The sequence below is a fragment of the Ailuropoda melanoleuca genome, chromosome 14, assembly GCF_002007445.2.
Source record: "Ailuropoda melanoleuca isolate Jingjing chromosome 14, ASM200744v2, whole genome shotgun sequence".
NCBI classification, from domain to species: Eukaryota; Metazoa; Chordata; class Mammalia; order Carnivora; family Ursidae; genus Ailuropoda; species Ailuropoda melanoleuca.
This window is the reverse complement of record NC_048231.1, coordinates 68,040,201-68,064,163: the sequence shown is the minus strand read 5'-3', so window position 1 is coordinate 68,064,163 and position 23,963 is coordinate 68,040,201. Positions and strand designations below refer to the sequence as shown.

Genomic DNA, 23,963 nt, shown 5'->3' with positions numbered 1-23,963 from the left:
GATTAAAATCACCATCCCAAAGAAATTCTAGCTGTATCAATTTTTTTTTATCATGTTCCAGATATCATGCTTCCTTCAAAAATATTGGACCTCAAAAATGCCAAGTATAATACAGAATTAGTGAAGTCATTTGGAACAGAATGGGAGTTTTTACTAAATTAAAGTATACTTCAGGGGGAGAAAAAGACTCAGAAATTAGAGAAAGGTGCAAAGCTCAGTACAGTGTGTGTACTCACATATGCCAAAGAATAATGGAAAAGAGAAATTTACCTTCTGCCAGTCGCTGTTTCCATCCTTGAGCTGCATATGCAAAGAATTCATTATTTAGTGCTGAAGAACTGAGGCGTAAAATTCCATCGCTTCCCATCTAGGAAATAAGCCGACAAAAACAAGATCCATCAAGAATAATTCAAAGCAAAAGTACACAGGAAAGAAGTTAAAACAGGGTGTGTGCATGAGAGAGAAAGTGTGGGGTAGGAGAAAGGAAGAAAAGGAACCTAGCAGAAGTGGAATCTCCGTAGAAAAGTGCACTTTACAGTGACCACTATAGTGACAAAAATACATCAAGTTAAAGGAAGCCTTTATAGGCATTTCCATTATTGGTGGTGAGTAAAACAAATGCATGGGATTCCATCAAAGCATTTGGATATCTTTATTGTTCTACTACGCCTTAAATGGTACCACGTTAAAAATCACCATGTTGACACCTTTCGATTAACTTTTATAAATTAAATTCTGTAAAATTTGTGAAAGCTAAAGGAATCCAGTCTGATCACTTGGGTTCTTTCTCTGGCTGAGGTTTGGACACGGAAATGTTCTAAAACATTAAAACGAATACCCCCACACTGCCGTACATACCACCTCATCTTCTAATTTGGATGCACACAAAAAACAGGTAAATAATAAGGCGTACAGTATGTGCAACTATAAGCTACCAACGTTTCACCTCAAACATACTATTTTTAAAAACTTGCATGTAGCAGGGATTCAGATCAGCATCATCAAACCGGATGCTTTTAACTTTCCAAGTATTTACTGCACCTCCTACGTGCATGTCCTCTGCTTGCTGACATAGAAGACAAAAGAACTGGCCTCGTCCTTGACTGGCAGCTTCTGTGACTGAGGAGTGAAGACAGTGTCAGGCACTGGGTGAATGGGAATTACAAAGTGCAAAAAATAAAAGCTGGGGGATGCTATCTAGGTGGACATGAGTGGTTAGGAAGAACTTGATGCCAGAGGGGAAGTTGGGTCCTGCAAGATAGGATCTGGACAGAATGGTTTTAGAGACAGAGCGTGTAGTGTACTGTAGAGCTCAGGGGCTTTACTGCAGGGGCCGGACATCACAGACCATCGGGAACTGCATCGTGTACAAAGCTGCGAGGTGCTTTCACCTGCTGGTCAAAGGCCTGGCAGACTGCGCCTACAATTACATTTTCAAAGATTTCCTCTTACTCTCATATACACACTTCATGCATCCTAATCTCTAATTGTTGCTGCTACCGGAAAACATGCCCAGAGAGCTCTCATCCACATGTTCCTGTTCGTTTGTGGCCTTTTCCACACTCCATCTTCACCACTGAAATACTCCTCCTCTTTCGAAATTTCACTCAACGCCTTCATGAACCATCATTCAGGAACGAAGAGAACGCTGAATCCACAAGTCAGTATTATACCAACTCCTCTACACTGGAGAATGCTAGATCCAATTCAGAAGACTCGCTGTGAGTAAACACGAGCTGTGCTGAATGCTGCCATCATGACCTCCAGAGGGAAGCCACAGATTTCACATTCTAATTTTCTTCATCTAAGAAGATGTGGATAACCATGNGAGAACGCTGAATCCACAAGTCAGTATTATACCAACTCCTCTACATTGGAGAATGCTAGATCCAATTCAGAAGACTCGCTGTGAGTAAACACGAGCTGTGCTGAATGCTGCCACCATGACCTCCAGAGGGAAGCCACAGATTTCACATTCTAATTTTCTTCATCTAAGAAGATGTGGATAACCATGCTGAAATATTCAATACATGCGGAAAATTTCAGGCAAGACTTCATTCATTCATTGAATCACTGGTTACTCACCCAGAGCGATTTCACCTTTATTTGAGACACTTATTAAGCCACTCATATGAACCCATGTACCTGGCACGTGTATACAGTGGCACTAAAAAAATAGCCCCTGCCCTTATAGTGAATATATTCTACACACAGCAGAAGCTTCTGGTCCCTGCAGATCTCTGCCACCCACACACCTGGAACACAGTTCTATCACCATGCCTCAGTGTCCTTCCCCAGCCCCAAGATCCGAATGGGTAAGCGCCCCAGCCTTCCTATCTTCTGACTGGACAATTCTAGGACTCTACATCCTCTGGAATGCAGTACGTCCATGGAACCAATGGATGTCATTTGGTCTTGCGTCCCTAACAGAATACATGGGCCTGGGAACCAAGGGGTGGAGTGAGTGAATCTTTGTACTCTCTCTCTCTCAGGAAACCACTGGCAGACTGTATACTTTCTGTCCCCACGGTTTTAGACCATGTGAGATTAAAAGTCCATGTCCCCGGGGGGAGAATCATTTCTACCAGGGCAAGGTTTCTCAGCCTTGGCACTATGGTCATTTAAGTCCAGATACTTCATTGTGGCAGCTGTCCTGTACGTTGTAGGCTCTGAACAGCATCCCTGGCATTTACCCCCTAGATACCTGTAGCAACCCCTCTCCCAAACGTGACAATTGTAAATGTCTTCAAACATTACCAATGTCCCTTTGAGGCAAAAGCATCCCCAGGTGCTAATCATCGCACTATCGGACCCGGTAAGGGCTCCGCTGTAGCCAAAGCTCTGCCTGGTTACCGTGTGTCTCTCCTGCTGGCGGGTCAGCAGGCAAAGACAGGGCTTACTGGACAGGTGGGATAATAAGCCCCAGCGGGCATGAGGAAGGAGGACTGCCGCTGTAGGGCAGAGACAGAGAGAAGGATGTAGGGAGCACTGGAGATTCACCTGGACCTCTCTGGGTGCTTCTGTGTCTGGTGTTTAACAGTGAACACAGATTACAGCAATGACAGCCAGAAAGGGCAAGGGAGCCAAAGGCTCAGACTCTTCAGGGATGNTGCTGTAGGGCAGAGACAGAGAGGGATGTAGGGAGCACTGGAGATTCACCTGGACCTCTCTGGGTGCTTCTGTGTCTGGTGTTTAACAGTGAACACAGATTACAGCAATGACAGCCAGAAAGGGCAAGGGAGCCAAAGGCTCAGACTCTTCAGGGATGGCGGCAGTCTAGGCCACTTCACGAGGCAAACCAGCAGAATTCCTGGCTGAGTGTGAGGGTATTCAGAAGTGGGTGACAGANAAGGCTAGGCCACTTCACGAGGCAAACCAGCAGAATTCCTGGCTGAGTGTGAGGGTATTCAGAAGTGGGTGACAGAGAAGGGCAATGACGAACTTCAATCACAGCCTTAAGACCAGCTCAAGACTAGTAGAGTCTGCAGCTGGGCCACTAACCCTCTGGTCATAAGTCGTCTTCTTTGGTTTTATTTCCCTTTCCAAAATATCATGACCGCCCACTCCTTAAAGAGCAAGTGACACAGGGCACTGAATACAAAGCATGACAAGGTCTGAGTGGTGCAGGGCAGAGCAGACTGGACATCGGTGATTCCGTAGCTAGCCTGCACGAGCACAGCACAACCGGGCAATAGCTAAATGCACTTGGTCTACCCACTCTTACAAACCTCTAGGACTTTCTCTGCTGCAGATGCAGCCTGGAAGTGTGGGGTCTGGCCCTGAGAGCAGCTCCCAATCCATAGGAGACAAGGGTCTGTGCTGAAAGGTCTTGCTTCCCTATTGTCCTGGGGAACAACTGTGGGACCCTTTCTACACATTTTCCCAGAAGGTCCTCAGTAGAACGGAGACCCAGTCATTCAGAGGGTCTATCCTCTTCTTGTCTTCACATCATCTGATCCCTGGCTTCTTCCAAACTAACTGTACTTGAGTTCTTGCTCCAGGCTCCACTTTTGGAGGGAAGGGGCATGGGAGGATCCTAACTAAGACTCTGAATTGAAGGAGTTTGGGCTTTATTCTCTCTGTGGAGATGGCCCAGTGAATGTACCGTTAAGGTAATCCTGAGGCTTGGGGCAGGGCTTGAATCAGCATGGCACCCCCCGCTAGTCACCTCCAGGGCCAAGTTTGCCCCCTTGATTTACTGCTGCATATAAGGGAAAGGACAGAAGCACTATTCTAGGTAATGGGAAACCACCATTAAAAAGGTTGAAGCCTGGGAAAAGTCCACAAAGATGTGTGTTTAAAAAGATAACTTTATGATCTTTGAAAAGGATGGAATGGAGAGGAATGCATAGATAGAATGGCATCGCAAGCAGGTATCAGAATACTTCCATAAAGGAGAGGAAAGGCAAATTTGAGATATTCAGGACTGGGTGGAGGGCTTTAGGACTCCTTTAAAGGACACAAAGACGTTGCAAGAATATTTTGGCAGACACCAAACACACTTAGGATGATTCTGGGAAATGTGGACGAAAAAGGCAGCTGGGCTTGAGTAGAAGTCTTCAAGCAGTGCTATGAAAGAGGTCTAGCAAAGACAACAGGATGAAGGGAAGACAGTCCATCTAAAAGATATGCCTCTAAGAAGTCGGAAATTTTCTGCAAATGTTGACTCTGAATGTCTGTCCATGGTTTGGGAGCCTTGAGAAAAAGCAACTTCACTTAGGAAGACTAAAAGGGAAGAGGTATTCTTACTGTGTAGATTTTAAATAGGACTGGTAGGTGGAAGGCAAGTTCCCTGAAGAGGTAAAGAAATTCGTTTGCTATGAAGTGCATTTATAGACGGCACATAGACACAAGTTAGGATTCTAGTATATTTGAGGACATTCATGGTGCCTTAAAATCTTCCATAGTTCATGCAACGCCTAGTACATTGCAGGTACTCCGTCAATGGTTACTGCTGCCCTTGCTTTGTGTAATGAAGGATTTAAAATTTAACTTCAGTAGCTGATACGTAGGATTTTCATTTCATGTATTCTCCCAGGCCAAGAGCACGATTGGTTATTAATTGAAATTTCAGAATAATTTTAAGACACAAAAAAATAACAGATCCAGATTAGCTCTGACAGAGTCTCAGGATTTCAGCACATGAAATGCAAGGCAGTGTGAAATAAACACATTCAAAAATATGGAAGCTAGCCCTCAAGGAAAATGTTTTTCTTTTAAAACAAAAAAAAATAATATTAACTGCCAGACTTCCAGGCTGTATGAGACAGCACAATTAAACACTAGGGCTAAATTGGACTTAGGAAAAATGTGCCAATAAAACTTTTAAAATACACTATTAATTTTATGGCCTTTAAGAAATACTGTCCAAAAGACATAACATTTTAATGAGCTGGAACAATAAACATTTCTGAAAGGTTTATTTATTTATTTATTTATTTATTTATTGCTTAGCTATAAATTCTTGTTTTCCAGATTACCCATGCTAGAAATGTTCGTTCTAAAAACTCCCTTAACTCTGTTATAATGAAGTGTCTAACTAAGCTATTGATAAATTATGCTTCCTTTTTCATTAGGAGGAAAAAACAAAACTCTGAACATTTTACTCGTTACAGAGGGAAGTAAGTATAAGTAAGGGGAAATTCCTTCATATAGAGATCCTTTCACGAAGATTTAAACTCCTTACTGGCGAGTCGATCACTTGCCTTTGGTATTGGTTATAGTAACAGTGGGATGGATGTCCGTGGAATTCAAAGGGCTGAAATGCCAAACACTTGAAACCCTATTCAGTGTTTGAAGGTAATGAATTTTAATTCTGTACATGAATATATCTATATTTAATATAATCCTTTAAACCTGTAATATATTCTTTATCACTTTTTTCTTATTTTAGGTTTCCTGTGATTCAGAATGCATGACATGTGGGCTGCAAAGTGGAACAGCGAGAGATGTGTTGGAGAGTTTGAAAATAGCCCAACAATAATGGGACACCTAGATATACCAAGCAATGTGGATTTCATTCTACAGACAATGGGGAGCCATTGAAAGGGAAGCCACCCCACACTGAGTGTGCGCAGGTGAGCAGTCTGCTGGTTTAGACGGGGTGGTCAAGACGGGCCTCTCTCTTGATTGCTCACTATTGAGAAGGGATGTTCCTGAAGGCGCCTGGAAGAAATGAGAAAGCAGCCTTGATGTCATCTGGGAAAGAGTGTGTGAAGTGAAGGGATGCCACTCCAGAAACAGACCCTTAGGGGGCGCAGCCAGGAGACCTGAAGACCTGGACAGGCGAGGCACAGGAGCCAAGGGAACAGAAACATGCTGGGCCGCAGACCCCGTGTGCAGCCTGGCTTCTCCCCCAGGTGAGCTGGAAGGCCTTCAGGGGATTCTGGCCTTAAAATGGGAAGTTCTAACATTTCACAAGGAGAGCTCTGACTGCTGTGTGTAAAAAAGGCTTTAGAGTGGTGCCATCTAACAGTAATATAAATGTCAGCCACATATGTGATTTCAATTTTTTAGTCGTCACCCTGAAACAGTGAAAAGAAACAATGTGAAATTCTAATAGCACCTTTTATTTAATCCAACCTATCCAAAATGTTACTGCTTCAATATATAATCAGTATGAAATATTAAGCTATTTTTCATTGTTTTTGTGTATTAATTCTTCAATATCCGGTGTATGTTTTTAAACATCTCAATTCAGATCAATCCTGTTTCTATTGTTCAGCAGCCACTGGAGGCTAGCAGCTACTGTACAGGGCAGCAGAGTTTTAGGTGATGAAGGCTTACGAGGACACAAGCATGTAGTTACAGTGATGAACCAGGAAACAGATGACAGTAGCTTGGACTCTGGTGACAGCAGTAGAAATGGTGGGAAATGCTTGGGTTCTGATTTTATTCTAAGGGCTGAACCAACAGAACTTGATGACGGACTGGATGTGTGGCATGAGAGAAAGAGATCAAGAGATCAGGCCAGGATGACACCAGAGACTTTTTTTTTTTTTTTGGCTCTGGCAATTACAATCACGAAACTTCTATTTACTAAAATGAAGGCAACAATGGGAAGAGGAGGTTTGGTTTTAAACCACTTAAGGGTGAGATGCCGACAACAATTCTAACCAGATGGCTCGGATAGATCATTGTGCATATAGCGGAGGGGATGCCTTGGACACAGGCAAGACTAGGGACAGGGATTCCTGTCAAGAATCATCAAGGGAAGGCCAAGGTGTAAATGATGAAAAGTCTTAAGTTTATTCAAGCAATGGAAGTAAAGAGAAAGGAGCTCTTCAAGACACATACAGGAACCGAGTAATGGGGCTGAGTGCACGTGTAGTGGGTGGTGAATGAGATAAAGGTGTAAGTGATGAGTCTCAGGCATAAAGCTTGGATAATTTGGTGGCAGGAAAAGGTACAAGGAAGAGCAGCATTCTGGACAAAGAAGTGGTGGGTTTTGTTTTGGATGGGCTGATATAAGGCTATCTTAAAAGGGATCCAAATAAAGATGTCTAATCAATAACCAAGACTTAGGGCGAGAAGCTCAGCAGCAAGGGAGGACTCACACAAAGAAAATGAGGAATTGCCACCAAAGAAAGTATAGTTAAAAACATGGATATGGATAAGAACACGAAAGAGGAATTTATCAAAAAACAAGGTGGCTTTAAAGCAGAGCCCTTAGAAACACTAATCTAGGAGAAATGGGCAGAAAATTTAGATCCCGCTAGGAAGACTGAGAAAATGCTCTCTGACAGAGGGAGGAAGAGAATCAGAGCATGGGGCCTCAGAGATGCAAGGGAAGTAAGTGATCTGTATTGTGTGCGCTAGGATCTACCAAGCCATGTGGAATTATTTAGGTCAACAGTATGTGCAGTACACTATGTAAGTTGTGGTGCCCAATAAAAAAAGAAAAGAAAAGAAAAAATCCAGGCAGTGGGAGACCAAGCAGGAGACGAATGCAGTGGCAAGAGAGTCGTGAGCAGATGAACAACACACGGTCATCACTGACCCTCTTATACTCTGATCAAGCAGCCCCTGACCTTGCACTATGTACCCCCATAAGAATTAAAGTCAGGGTATTCATTCTAACAGGTAATTTTTCATTTTTCACCTTATCATTTAGTAGGAAGCAGGTGACTCAGGAGACTCCATAAGGTTTATCAAGGTTTATCCATAAGGGAAAATATAATTCTTTAAGCATAAAATTAGGCATAAAAATAGAAGAGGGCTGCTGAGAGACAGAGGGTCAGTAAGGGAGACAAGGCCGACAACAGACTAAGGATAACTGAGCTACTAACTTTTGAATGCTGTTTCCCAAACTGTACTTTGCAAAACAGGAATTTAAATAGGTAATTTTCATTTTAATGGGTACTCCATCTATAAGGAAATTGATTCTGCCATCTGATAAATACAGCTTATATTTACTAAATATGGTTAAAATAGTTTTCTTTACTGTATTTTCTAATATGCTATAATTTATCTTTAATACCCAAGACTATATCTATTACATAGTATTTATCCAATTTTTTAACCCTGTAGTCCTCTTACAGAACAACTATCAATATTTCATGGAACAAGTATTCTCCAGAGCATAATTTGGGAAATGATGCATTAAGAGCTGTAAATCAGTCAGAAGCAGTCAAATGAAATAAATCTAAGCACAATGAATTTGCACATAAATCCCTGTTGAACAAATGAACACAAAATGCTCTCTGATCTGGACATGGGATAATTTTCACTACAATGCAAGAATCAAACATTCAAAATAAATAAATAAAATAGTGAAAGAAAAACTAGAAAACATTATGCTAAGGGAAGTAAGTCAGACAAAGACAAATACCATATGATTCCCCTTTTTTATGAAATCTAAAAAACAAGCTGTAACAATGACAAAAAAACCCCACACTCTTAAATATAAACTGGTGGGTTGCCAGAGGACAGGTGGGTGGGGGATGGGTGAAATAGGTTATGGGGAGTAAGATATACAAACTTCCAGTTATAAAATAACTAAGTCACGGAGATGAAATGCATAGCATAGGGAATATAGTTAACGATATTGTAATCCTGTTGTGTGGTGATGACACTGCGGTGAGCACTGAGTAATGTACAGAATTGTCCAATCACTATGTTAGAGATCTGAAGCAAATATAGCATTGCATGTCAACTATACTCCAATAATGAAAAAAGATGTGCAATGATTTTTTTAAAAGTACTGAAAATCTGAAAAGGATGATATAATAAACTTTAGTCTACAGGCCTAAACAACTTCAAATTCAAAGCCCACTTTAGGAAACAACTACTTGGCATTCCTTTTTTAAAAAATACATCAAAATATAAGCAAATATAACAACTTTTCTTTTAAAAAGTACAGACTATAATTTTAGAGGCACCTGGGTGGCTCGATCAGTTAAGCATCTGATTCTTGATTTCGGCTCAGGTCATGATCTCAGGGTCCTGAGTTCGAGCTCCACTTTGGGCTCTGTGCTCAGCGGGGAGTCTGCTTGAGATTCTCTCCCTTACCCTCTGCCTCTGCCTCTCCCCCCTGTGCTCAGTCTCTGTCTTGGTCTCTCTCTCTTCAAATATATAAATAAATATTTAAAAAATATAAATAAATAAATAAAAAGTAGAGATTGTAATTTTAAAGTTGTAGCCAAGACTATTTGGAATTACATGGAGCTTAAAGAAAAAAGAAAAGTTATACCATATCCACCCTCCTTCCACCTAATTTTTTTAAAAAATATTCATGGAATAAGCTAAAAGTAAACAAAAGGGAAATCTAGAGAGAATATATTACCCAAAAACTCAACATTTAGATGGAAATGTAGGAGGCTTTATGTTATCACTGTTATGATAGGGCTTTTATCACAAAAGTCCCTCTCTTGAGCTGAGCTGATGCCCTTTCTTTCTATTACTTGCTTCTTGGGGGATCAGTGCTGAGCAGCACGGCAAAAATCACAAGGTATAAAGTTCCACATGAAAGTGTTTGGGAGATGGAAGCTCTCCCATACTCTGGATGATGCCAGGTGTAATATTTAACTAGAATGAAGTTTTCAAGCAGAGGAAGGGCAAAAGAAGTACATAGCAACAGTTAATTGTTCAATGAGATTTCTGTGTATGTGAACTGCAAAGGCTTTGAAACTAAAGATTATGACACAATGATAACTAGTCTGATGGGAATTGGTTATTGCTTTCTCATTTAAAAATGCATAGAAACATATATGTACATGAATCTATATATATCTGTATCTATCTACACACACACACACCAAACACACATGAAGTTTTCTCCTTTCTCTGGAAACACAATCTGTAAGTAATCCAACCACTTGGCTAAGATAATGGTCTTTAAAATGGGATCTCTTGCACATTCTAAGAGAACTGTTCTCTCTCCCACCAGATGACTGACTAAGCCCCCAAGACCACAGAGGAAATGTTCAATCAGTGGTTGGGGAGGCCATTCCCTAGAGCAAGACATACTGGCAAGCAGTTTCTCAGGCCCCAAGCAATGGGAAAAAGAAATTCCCCAGCAATAAGAGAATAAAAACTTTCTTATAATTACTGCTATGAATTTCAGCATATACAATAAAGAAAACCACATTTGCGGGGTGTGCATATTAGAAATATATGAAAAAAGAATTTTTATATTGATTCTTAAAAGTTTTCAATTATGAAAAAGAAAAAAATTTCAATTATTGAGTTTCAATTACTATACATACTTACATGAGATTTCCTCAATCTTACTAGCAACAATAATCATTTTCTAATGACATTATTCTACACTTTTACATTCTTCCACCTTTTCCAAGAGTCACCCCATTTGCACATTTTAAAGGGAGGAATCTCTATTCAAAATGCTATACTGTCTTCTGTGGAACTGGCACAAAAACAAACACACAGATCAATGGAACAGAATAGAGAACCCAGAAATGGACCCTCAACTCAACGCTCAACTCATCTTCGACAAAGCAGGAAAGAATATCCAATGGAAAAAAGACAGTCTCTTCAACAAATGGTACTGGGAAAATTGGACAGCCACATGCAGGAAAGAAACTGGACCGTTCTCTTACACCATACACAAAAACAGACTCAAAATGGATGAAAGACCTAAATGTGAGACGGGAATCCATCAAAATCCTTGAGAAGAACACAAGCAGCAACCTCTTTGAACCTAGCCCCAGCAACTCCTTGGTAGAAACGTCTCCAAAGGCAAGGGAAACAAGAGCAAAAATGAACTACTGGGACTTCATCAAAATCAAAATTTTCTGCACGATAAAGGAAATAGTCAATAAAACTAAAAGGCAACCTATAGAATGGCAGAAGATATTTGCAAATGACCTATCAGATAAAGGGCTAGTATGCAAGCTCTTTAAAGAACTTCTCAAACTCAACACACAAAAAACAAATAATCCAGTCAAGAAAGGAACAGAAGACATAGACATTTCTCCCAAGAAGACATACAAATGGTCAACAGACACATGAAAAAATGCTTCCCTTGGCATCAGTGAAACACAAATCAAAACCACAATGAGATACCACCTCACACCAGTCAGAAATGGCTAAAATTAACAAGACAAGAAACAACAAATGTTGGCGAGGATACAGAGAAAGGCCAACCTTCTTACAGTGTTGATGGGAATGCAAGCTGGTACAGCCACTCTGGAAAACAGTATGAAGTTCCTGAAGAAGTTAAAAATAGAGCTACCCAGGGCGCCTGGCTGGCTCAGGCAGTTAAGCATCTGCCTTCGGCTCAGGTCATGATCCCAGGGTCCTGGGATCAAGCCCCATATCCAGCTCCTTGCTCAGTGGGGAGTCTGCTTCTTCCTCTGCCCCTGCTCCCCCCACCCACTTGTGCTTTCTCACACATTCTCTCTCTCAAGTAAACAAAATCTTTAAAATAAAATAAAATAAAAATAAAAATAGAGCTACCCTACAACCCAGAAATTGCACTACTAGGTATTTACCCCTAAGATATAAATGTATTGATCTGAAGGGGCACCTGCACCCCAATGTTTATAACAGCAATGTCCACAATAGCCAAACTATGGAAAGAGCCCAGATGTCCACTGACAAGTGGATAAAGAAAACACGTGTACACACACATGAACACACACACAATGGAATATTATGCAGCCATCAAAAAATGAAATCTTGCCATTTTCAACGACATGGATGAACTAGAGGGTATTATGCTAAGTGAAATAAGCCAATCAGAGAAAGACAAATGCCCCATAATTTCACTCATATGTGGAATATAAGAAACAGCACAGAAGATTAAAAGGGAAAAGAAGAGAAACTGAATGGGAAGTCATCAGAGAGGGAGAAAAATCATGAGAGACTCTTAATGCTAGTAAACAAACTGAGGGTTGCTGGAGGGAGGTGGGTGGGGGGATGGGGTAATTGGGTGATGGGCATTAAGGAGGGCATGTCATAAGATGAAAATTTTAAAATAAATTTTAAAAAAACCCAAAGTGCTATACTGTTTTCAATATTTTAGTGGTTTGTTCAGAAGAAATATAGCCAGTGATGAAATAGGTGAGATAAATGAAATAAAGACACCTAAAAGCAAAAATAAAGTCACTGACAGATCAAGCTTTGATCAACTTCTCAAAACTAGAAAAGTGTGTTTTGATGCTGATGGTTCATCTCTTTTCTTTAATTTTGCAGACAACCCCTGGCCAACTGGGATGTTTTGATAGATCTTGATATGAAGTGATTTTTTTTATACAAATGCAGATAAATAAGACTGCAACAAGTTTCAGCAAATAGGAGAATGTATATATGTCTTAAAAGAAAATCTCTCTTATAATTGCATTTTCATCGATGTTCTCTCTCTGGGAGGGAAATAAAGAAAACTTTCAATGTATCCAACCATGAAACAGAACACTAATGCTTTATTTAGTGAAAATCAAGCTCATGTTCTTGTGTAGATAAAATAAGATTATGTCATAATGTAGTGGGAAGCAATGAATCACTGTTTCTACTTGTAATACACTGAACAGCTGTGTTTAAGTGACTATCTATTAGTCATTCATTTCTTTAACAAACATTTCATAAGCATCTACGACGTGCCAGGAACCATGAAATGGACAGCTTCTGCTGCTACAAAAGCCTGGCACCTAGAGTAAGACAGATAGTGTGATAAGTACCCAGAAAAGAAAAAGACACTATGAGAACACCCCCAGGTCTGGGTATCTGGAATGCTTTTAATTCCTCCTTTGTAGTCTGTTAATATCCATGCTGGAAGGTACCTCTTTCCTCCTCTCTACAGTTTAACAATGGCCCCAAACCACTTATTGTTCAATAATAACTAAAATCAATAATTATAATAACTATATTTAATTTTGTACCTGCAATACCCTGAAGGCAGGTAAGTGGTGAAGCAGGATGTAACCCCCTAAAATGATACCTCTTTATACTATATGGTTTCCTTTAATTAACATGCAGGCATTCATTCTTCCACTCAAAATCTTTATATGCTAGGTGCTGGGAATGCAATGATAAAAAATATACAGACCCTGTCCCATAAGGTTGTAATGACAAATTGTGTTAAGGTCCCTAAAGGAGAAGTAACAAATACTCTGACACAATGTTATAACTGCAACTGTGTGCAGGAAGGATTCTCTGAAGTATTAATATCTAAGCAGAGATGTTTAAGTGAAGGATGGGGAGGTGTAAGCCATAAGGTGAATAAAGGAGAAGTCCAACAAACTATTGGCAAACCGAATTTAGAAATACATTAAAAGGATCACAGACCACAATCAAGTGGGATTTATTCCAGGGATGCAAGGATGGTTCAATACTTGCAAATCAATCAATATGATGCAGCACATTAACAAAACAAAGAATGAAAATTATAGGATTTTAATGAACTCAGAAAAAGCATATGACAAAATTCAACAACTATTTATGATAAAATCTCTCAACAGAGTGAGTATAGAGAGAATATACCTCAACATAACAAACACCATACATGACAAACCCACATCTAACATCACATTCAGGGGTGAAAAGAAGAAAGCTTTTCCTCTAAGATCAAGAACAAGACAAGAAGGCCCACTCTCATCATTTTTATTCAACATAGTATTGGAAGTCCTAGCAACAGCAATTAGGCCAAACTAAAACAAACAAACAACAAAAAGGAAAGAAAAGAAATAGTCATCCACACTGGAAAGAAAGAAGTGAACCTCACTATCTGCAGATGACATGATTCTATACACAGAAAAATCAAAAAACTTCACCAAAAAGCTATCAGTAATAAATGAATATATGAACATTGTATGGTAATAAATGAAATGGTATGGTAATACCATAATGGTCATAAATGAATATGGTAATAAATGAAATCTTTAGTAAAGTAGCAGGATGCAAAATCAATAAACAGAAATCTCTGGCATTTTCATACACTAATAATGAATTATCAGAAAAAAATTAAGGAAACAATCTCATTTATGATTTCATTGAAAAGAATAAAATAACTAGGAATAAATTTAACCAAGGAGGTAAAAGACCTATACCCTGTAAACTGTAAAACTGATGAAAAAAGTGAAGAAGACACAAATAAGTGGAAAGATATTCCATGCTCATGATTGGAAGAATTAATATTATTTAAATGTCCATACTACCCAAAGCAATCTACAGATTTAATGCAGTCCCTATCAAAATTCAAATGCATTTTTCATAGAATTAGAACAAATAATTTTAAAATTTGTGTGGAATAAAAAAGATCCCAAATAGCCAAAGCAATCTTGAGAAAGAAGAATAAAGCAGGAGGTAATCATGTTCCCTGATTTCAAACTATACTACAGAGCTGCAGTAATCAAAACAGTATAGTATTGGCATAAAAACAGACACTTGGATCAATGGAACAAAACTGAGAACCCAAAATTAAACCAACACATATATGGACAATTAATTTACAATAAAGGAGCCAATAACACACAATGGAAAAAGGACAGTCTCTTCAATAAATGGTTTTGGGAAAACCAGATAGCCATGTGTAAAAGAATGAAACCAGACCACTATATTACAACATACACAAAAATTAAATTTAAATGAATTAAAGACTTGAATGTAAGGCCCCAAACCATAAAATTCCTATAAGAAAATATAGACAATAAGCTCTTAGACATCAGTCTTAGCAATATGTTTGTGGATTTGACTCCAAAGGCAAGGGAGGCTAAAAACAAAACAAAACAAAACAACAACAAAACCACAATGGGATTACATCAAACTAAAGTTTCTGCATGGTGAAAAAAAAAAAAACCATCATTGCAACAAAAAGGCAACCTACATAATGGGAGCAGATTTTTGCAAATTATATCTCTTATAGGGAATTAATATCCAAAATATATAAAGAATTCATACAAGTCAACAACAGCAAAATAACAACCTGATTCAAAAATGGGCAGAGGATTTGAATAGACATTTTTCTAAGAAAGACACACAAATGGCCAACAGGCACATGAAAATGTACTCAACCTCACTAATCATAAGGGAAATAGAAATCGAAACCACAATGAGATGTCATCTCACAACTCTTAGAATGCCTATTACTAAAAAGAGAAGAAATAACAAGTGTCCACAGGATGTAGAGAAAACAGAACCCTCATGCACTGTTGGTATAAATGTAAATTGTTACAGCCACTATGGAAAACAGTATGGAGGTTCCTCAAAAAATTAAGAATAGGGGGCACCTGGATGGTGCAGTCAGGTAAGCATATGACTCTTGGCTTTGGCTCAGGTCATGATCCCAGGGTCCTGGGATTGAGCCTTGCGTTGGGCTCCGTGCTCAGTGTGGAGTCTGCTTGGGATTCTCTTTTCCTCTCCCTCTGCCCCTCCCACTGCTAGCATGCTCTCCCTAATAAATAAATCTTAAAAAAAAAATTAAGAATAGAACTACACCATGATCCAGATGTTCCACTTCCACATATCTATCAGGGGGATATAAACACACTATCTGAAAAGATATATAGACCCCTATGTTTATTGAAGCAATGTTTACAATAGACAAGAAATGGAAACAACATAAATGCCCATCAGTGCATGATAAAGAAGATATATATAGATAGATATAGATATGTAGATAGATATGGATATATGGATATATAGCTATAAATAGATACAGATACATAGATATAGATATATATATAAGTATTACTTAGCAATTGAAAAAAAAGTTAAATCTTGCCATTTGCAACAGAATGGATGGATCTTAAAGGTATTACATTAAGAAATAAGTCAGGTGGAGAAAGGGAGATACCAAATGATTTTACTTACGTGTGGAATCTAACAAAACAAAACAAATGAACAAACAAAACAAAAACAAACTCGTAGATATAGAGAATTGGTTGGTACCATAGGGGAAGGGAGTCGGGGTAGGTGAAATTGGGGTCAATTTTACGGCTATGGATGGTGACCGGGGTTTGTAGTGATCATTTTGTAGTGCACAGATGTCAAAATTCTAATGTTGTACACCTGAAACTTATATAATATTAAACACCAGTTTTACCTCAATAAAAAAAAGAAAGAGAGAGAGAAGCCACCAAAACTCTGGAAAGACAGTTAAAGAACCATGTTATAAAGGAAAATGCAGCGAGCGGTGGTAGCTGGAGGAATATGTGGCACCGAGATTTGTTGCTATTGTTTTTGCTTGTTTACCTTTTTTTTTTCTTTTGATGGATAAGGATTAGCTGAGAAGGTCCTGCTCTCTATGCTTTAGTTTCATCATATGTAAACTAAGAATAACAAACTCTTCACTTCATAGAGTTTTGTGATTATTAAATCAATAAATATAAGTATAATGCTTTGAACAGTGCTGGTTTAGGGAAAGAGCTCAAGAAGTGTAGCTGTAATAATTATTATTATTATTTGGTAGAAGGTGTGACAGACACACCCGAGGGTACCCCCCATGAGTCACACCTTTGTATAATCCCCTTCCCTGAGTGTGCGAAGAACCTGTAATTTGCTTTTTAGCCATCTGAAAATGGGCAAGATGATGGGCGGTCCACCCTTTTGATTATGTTACAGAGAACTCCATCTTAACCAACAGAGGCAGAAACAATCTCCTCCTGGCCTCAAAGAAGCAAACAACCATGTTGTGAACTGCCTATGGAGAGAGGTGACCTCTGACAGCTGAGGGCTTCAACCCTACAGGTGTAAGGAAGCGAAGTCGGCCAGCAACCTCAATGAGCGGGGAACAGGATTCCAAGCTGCAAATGAGAACGCAGCTGGCCAAGCCCTGGTTTCAGCCCGAACAGAGAAATCAGCTAAGCTCCCCACGGACTCCTGACCCACGGAAACTGTGTGTCAATAGTTACGTGCTATTTTAAGCTACTAGATTTGTGGTATTTTGTTACACAGCATAGAGAACTAATACAGGGGAGGTGAAGAAAATTTATTTGATTACTTCTCCTTTATCAGTTGAGAAAATTATCTACTGATAAGTGTGCTTGTGTGTGTGTGTGTGTGTGTCTAGGGCCTAGGAAGAGAGAATACAGGAATACAAGCAGGATTGTAAAACACGATGGATTATGAAGAGTGAGCCTCTATGAGGGCAGCAGCTGGTCTGCCATAACAGATAAGGTGCTTAGTAAATATCATGGGACGAACCAGTTTTGTTGCAGTTTAGTTGTATCATTACTCCATGCATCAGTGTAACCCTATCCAGCCTTCTGATGAGCAGGACCCAAAGACACTTTTGTTAGGGGATATAAACAATGGGTTTTGTAGGAAATGCGCAGGTAGCAGGAGATACTTTTAGTTACTGTCTTTGACATAAAGTAACAAACAGGGAAGAAAGCGGACAATGAATTTCAGTTTTTGCCTAGGGGTTATCAACACCACAGTTATGTTAATGTAACATAACGCTCCAGAGTGTGAGCAATTTATCTCTTCAAATTAAATCAATCTGTTGTGTGCAAACCAGAAAATGGAAGAAATATTCTCTGGTAGGCTTTAAATTGTATGTATATCCCAGTTCCTCTAACATCTTTAATTTCTAACTTTAAAACAAAAAAACAAACAAAAAAACCTTCTGATAGATGTAAAACATTTCCCTGGTATTCTCCTCCGGTAAGTAACCCAGCATGCCACAGTGAAAGAGGGCAGGCTGGGTTTAAAGTTAGAAAATGGAGCTGCTGATCCCAGCTCTCCCTTTTTCATAGCTGTCTGAGATGTTCCAGTTTTTTTAACAGCTTTGAGTCTCTGTTTGTCTCATTATTCAAATGAGAAAATCAAACATACTCTCAAAGCTGTTAGATGAATTGCAAGTAATAAGTGTAAAGAACCCAGTATACTACTTAACAAGGAGTGAAATTTTAAGATACTACATATGAAGAGTGAGATTTTAAGATTCTGAAAGATTCTGAAATTTATAATAACACCAACCATTGTTTATCGAGTGCTTAGCTTGTGATCTTCCCAATCTTGGAATTCTCAAGTATGTCCTCTTAAGTTTTTATCACCTGAACACAGATACCATGATATCTTTTTTTAATTTTTATTTTTTAAAAGATTTATTTATTTATTTGTCAGAAAGAGAAAGAGCACAAGCAGCAGGAATGGCAGGCAGAAGAAGAAACAGGCTCCCTGCTGAGCAAGGAGCCTGATATGGGACTTGATCACAGAACCCTGAGATCATGACCTGAGCCGAAGGCAGATGCTTAACCGACTGAGCCACCCAGGCGTCCCCATACCATGATATCTAAGAAGCAACAGTTGGAGGGGACTATCTACTTTGAAATGAAGTATCACAGCTGGAGAGTCTAGTTTACTGGGTAGGCTTTCCTGGCTGAGTGCTGCCTCGTCACCTAACAACTTCTACTATCCCCTGAGAAATCAGCTCCTTAGCTGGGAACAAAACCAGCTGTACTACCCAGGCCATAGCTGATTGGCCATGAGACCAGTGCCAGAGACAAAGCTGTCACAGAGAGACATACCGTGACTTAAGATAATCACCTTCTCCTTAGTTTAAGGGAAAGAGATTAGGTCTGAAATACCAGAAGAGACCCTTGAGAAGAACAAAGATACCCCAAAATCATATAACAAAAGAAAAGAGGTCAAATGCATGTTTAACTCTCTCCTGTCCCCTGCAATTACTTAAAGTTCCCCCTGCCCCCAACAGATCTCTATTTCTTGCAACCTGAGCAAGGCCAAACTAACATAACTAGAAGTATTACACTAACATATACTAGAAGTATTAAACATTTTCCACTTTGAACAGAGTGTACAGTTCATTGGAGAAGGAAATTCCATTTGCAAAAGAAGCCAAAGACCATGAAAAAAGTTGGACTGCAATGCAAATTAATAACAAGCCAGCAGTTCAACTTATAGCACACTCTAAGGGTAGAGTTTCATAAAGATAAGTCTCTAAATCAACCTTTAAATTTTCCCAACAAAATCCAAACATGCCACCTATATCACACTAATGCCAAGCACCTAGATGGAAATCCTAAGACACACAACTCTCCTCCTGTTAGTGATAGAGGATGCCCGTCCATCACCTCCTATTTGAAATACTTATGTCACAGATGAGTGACATACATGCCAAACCTTCATTCTTTACTCCTTCATTTCCCAAAAGACTTTCTATGATAGCAATTCATGAGATGTTCCTAGGGAAATAAAAGACTTTTTAGCACCAATTAAGTTCAAGAAACACTGCTTGACACAAAGTTCAACAATTTTATCCATTCCAGAGCTTTGGAGCCTTTGAGTAAATGAGTAAAGCATTTCTCAGACTCCTGAAAACTCAAGAGCACAGCTCTCCATTGGATAATTCTGAGGCACTGATGTTCTTCTACTGATAGTGTTCACTATGGGAAAGGTTGTCCTATAGGAGCAAGGCAACAACTGCACCAAGTACAGCCAGTTAGAGGACTAGAGAATTAGAGAGCCAGACACTCCTACTCTACCCCCAAACTGACACATCTTTATAAATTCCAATTTAATGAACTCTCAATCTGTTGTCACAGGTCAGAATAAGAAATGGCCTCTGTGAACTATGCCCTTGCCATTATCACAAAATTGCCATTGAAACATTATTCAAATGCTTTTTGGTACTTCCTACATGCAAAACAATGATACCTTCTTCAGAAAATGATGTCTGTATGACTTTTTGTGTTTGTCTTTTGCCTTGGATCTCAGATATATTTGAAATAAGTTGTGTGCTCAAATGCAGGGCCTTCACTCAAGAGGTGCTCTATAATGACCATTCTGTATCCCCTCTTTATTAGCTGCCATGTGTCTCTTTACCTACAGACATTTCACATTTTAATCCTGTATACCAATAATTTTTAAATGTAAAGACAGCATTAAAAGTTGAAGCCAGTTTTAACATTAATTTTTCTGTAAATATTTTATAAATATGAAAAAAATATAGTATCCTTCCTAAAGCTACACATAAAAATAGAAACATCACTGCTAATGACAAAAATATCACTCACACAAAGAAAATGTTTCAGGCACTAATCACATGTATTTTTGATAACTACAAGTCCACACTGAGTCTACTCCCTATAGAAAAAGCATCCTTCCTCCAATTACTATGGCTTGAGGGATAACAGAAAGCTAAACTGAATGTGATAAAATATCTAAATGATATGTTAAAGGCTGATCTGACAAGCAAGAAGCTAATGTTCCAGCTGAAGGCACAGGCCTACTGTGAGTTTTTTAATGTACAAATGTACATGGCAGACCTCTATGTGCCAGACTAGTCTTGAGAGTACTAGCAATGAAATTGCAGAGCTTTTCGAGAATTTTCTGGTTCAAAAGCAGAAAACAGGACAAAAATCTAGACATAACAGGGAGCTTAAGAAGTCTTGGTAAGATCATGCAAATTTAAATTTAAGAACAAATGCACGTGCACAAGCTAGTTAGTTCAGTGGACTCATGTCTCCAACATGGTCCTCAGCACCGATGTGTGGACACCATGAAGTGCTTCACTGAGAAGCAGGAATAAAGTAAAAAAGAGCTGCACTCTACTTTTTCCCAGTTAAATGACTTTGCCAATTATAAATCTTAACTAAACTGGTCATCCAAAAATGGACAAGGGTCTTGAAAAAGTCCCTGCCAAGAAATGGATTCAACACTAATGAGCAAATTGAAGCAAACAGAAATACCGTAGAGCTGACAGAGGTCCTTCTGGAATCTACCTACTAACTCAGGAAGAAAGTTGTGGTCTAAAGCCAAGGTGGGCGAAACTTGGACAGAATAAAAAGGATGCTTGCTTCTCAAGGGAAATATGCAAGCAATAAGAAACACCCTGGGCCCACTTTAGAGTTAGAAGTAACCATATGTCCTTGGGCAAGTTACTGTAACCATTTGGAACTTATATAAAAGGTCTTTAAAATGAAGTGATTAAAATAAAAGATCACTAATGTTTTCTCCAGATCCAATGTTTGATGACATAGGTAGAGCCAAGGGAAGCAAAATGACAGTGATCCCAAAGATCAAGCCCATAGAAGGGGCAGTAAATGACAAGAGGATGAAGCAGGGTTGGGAGAAAGTGGGTGCCCAGAGGGACAAAGAGTGGTGCGATTCCCTCAGCTGGTGGCCACCTGCACTGAACGGAATCTGGATCCTGGAAGGTGGCAGTGCTAGAACCCATGAGTCGATCCTGCTATGATGGAAAGCACATGGGTGTGCACGCGTGTGAGGGACCGAAAGAGCGAAAGGCAGGGACGAGTTCTAGGGGGAAAATTTTATAAAACTAAGACCTCCCACTTGAAGTGGGTGTGTTGGGGGAGAGGGGTATTTAACAATTATGGGGGGCATTTCTGGTCTTTAGTGGTCAAAGAGGGAAGATCTAGAGGCCCTGGAGTGTGCACACAGTCACAATTTCCCTGCACCCCACAGGCCTTACAAATGACTCCAAGGCCACGCATGCAAGGAACACTTGCTACAAAAACTGTCAGGATGGGGGCACCTGGGTGGCTCCGTCAGTGGAGCGTCCGACTCCTGTTCTCAGGGTCTTGAGATCAAGCCCTGCATCAGGCTCTGTGCTCAAGGGGGAGTCTGCTTGAGATTCTCTCACTCCCTCTCTCCCAGTCCCTCCCCCACTCACACTTTCTCTAAAATACATAAATCTTCAAAAAAAAAAAAAAACCTGCTCAGATGATCCAAGACCACAATATCACTGCATCTTTTCATGTGGGTTTTAATATGTACTGTATTTTCTTTCTAGGAATGCACCTAACATGTATTTTGAGAGAATACCGAAAATTGCTATATTCAAAACTTTTATAAAAGTTGTTCATGGAAAATTGCATTACTGATGTTACCTCCGAATTTCTAGACAACCTATCGGTCTCCAACTGTAGCCACACCCGCCAGAGCCATGGGCTGCATGTGCGTCACGTTTCCACTCCCCCTCACGCCTGCACGATGCTCGGGCCTGACCACTGACATACTAGAACATAGAAGGTTTGAGTAATCATACTGTCTTTTTAAATTTCTCTTGTGTGCTATGTTACTATATGTTATTTATATATTTTTAAAGTGTGTGTGTAGGAAAATTACATTCTCTGTGACTTTAAAGACTGTAAAAGGGCTTTACAAAAATATGTATTTTAGAATAGGGCACTACTTCCAGAACTTTGATTCTGTACCAGTGGTTTTACATGTTCTGGTCACCAGTGACTTCTGTATAGTTGATGAAAACTGCAGATGAAAACTCTGTGTGGCAGACTGATAACCGGCTCCCAGGACCCATTCTGCCCTTCATTCTTGTCTGGTGACAGACCTCCCATGTGTTCGAGCAGCATGAGAGATAATATTTCCGAGACTCTCTTGCAGTTGGCTGTGACCACAGGATGAAGTTCTCAACATAAGAATGTTAGCACACGTCATGCGTGTACCTCGTGTGTCGCTTCCGTTCGCTTGCCCTCCACAATCCTTCAGCTAGAACGGGGATGTGGCAGCTTCAGCCTTGGGAATGAGCCACTGTGAGGGCAGAACTGCTTAACCAGCATGGGCCAGCTAACTGTCTACTTGTAGACGGTGATGTAAGAGAAAAACTGCTGCCATGGTTAAGCTACCCTTTTCTGGAACTCTTTGTTCCAGCAACACAGCTTCTATCTTGACTGATACACCTTGGAAATAAATAAGAGACAAATGCACACACATGTGCATGCACACATGCACGTGCATGCACACACTCACATGGCAAAATGCTACGCAAAACTCCCGAATGTTATAGAAGCTACAGCCTTTCTTGGTGCTCTGAGCTAAAAATTTTGCAGTGGTTGGGGGTAGCTAAGAGTCTCCTAGGAAAATTAACTTAAAAAATATCCGAGGAGCTTTTGTTCTAGTGCAGTCAGGGAAACTCGTTTTGTCAGCCAGTACTGCAATCTATAGGTGAGATAGGAGAGCATTCTGAAATATAAAAGTATGATTAAATGATTGGCTCCTTCCCCAAGAACCTAAATTCTTTCAAATCTCTTATCTCTATTTTCAGGCCTGCAAGCAAGAAATCTTAATGAATGCCAAAGTGTATTTAGCTGTGTTAATATACATAACGAGTAATAATCATTTTGACTCTACAACTATAATACAATTCTTCTTTAAATGAGAGAAATTACTAAAATTTCTTTTTCACTCATTTATAAAAGGGGGATATCTAAAGCAAACAACTTGCAATAGATATATGAACTAGAAAACAAAGAGCCAAAAACAAACTTCATGATTAACCATGAAAAACAAATAGGCTTTAAATAAAGAATACGAGAAGAATTTTACCAAAATAATAGCAACCGTAAGATCAACGTTAGTTCTCAAATTTTTTGCCAAAACAACACTGTCTGTTTTCCCTCTTTCTATCTTTCTTCTAGATCTCATCTTAGCAAGCAAATCATAATACCTACGGAAAAATCTATTGTGCATAAACTGGAAATTGCAAAAGTGTATGGAACTAATGAATTAATTTCATAAGTATGAAAATGTAAGAATAAGGACTGCACATTCTACGACTGTATTGC

The 23,963-nt window shown here is 39.5% G+C and overlaps 1 protein-coding gene across 1 annotated transcript in view; it reads right to left on the bottom strand.

The window, feature by feature from the left end:
- The window catches only part of ASXL3 (ASXL transcriptional regulator 3), a 183,369-nt gene that overhangs the window by 19,479 nt on the left and 139,927 nt on the right, over positions 1-23,963 (bottom strand). The window contains exon 13 of the mRNA XM_034642200.1: positions 271-367. Within this exon, the coding sequence (XP_034498091.1) occupies positions 271-367 (97 nt within the window). The remainder of the gene's footprint in view (positions 1-270; positions 368-23,963) is intronic.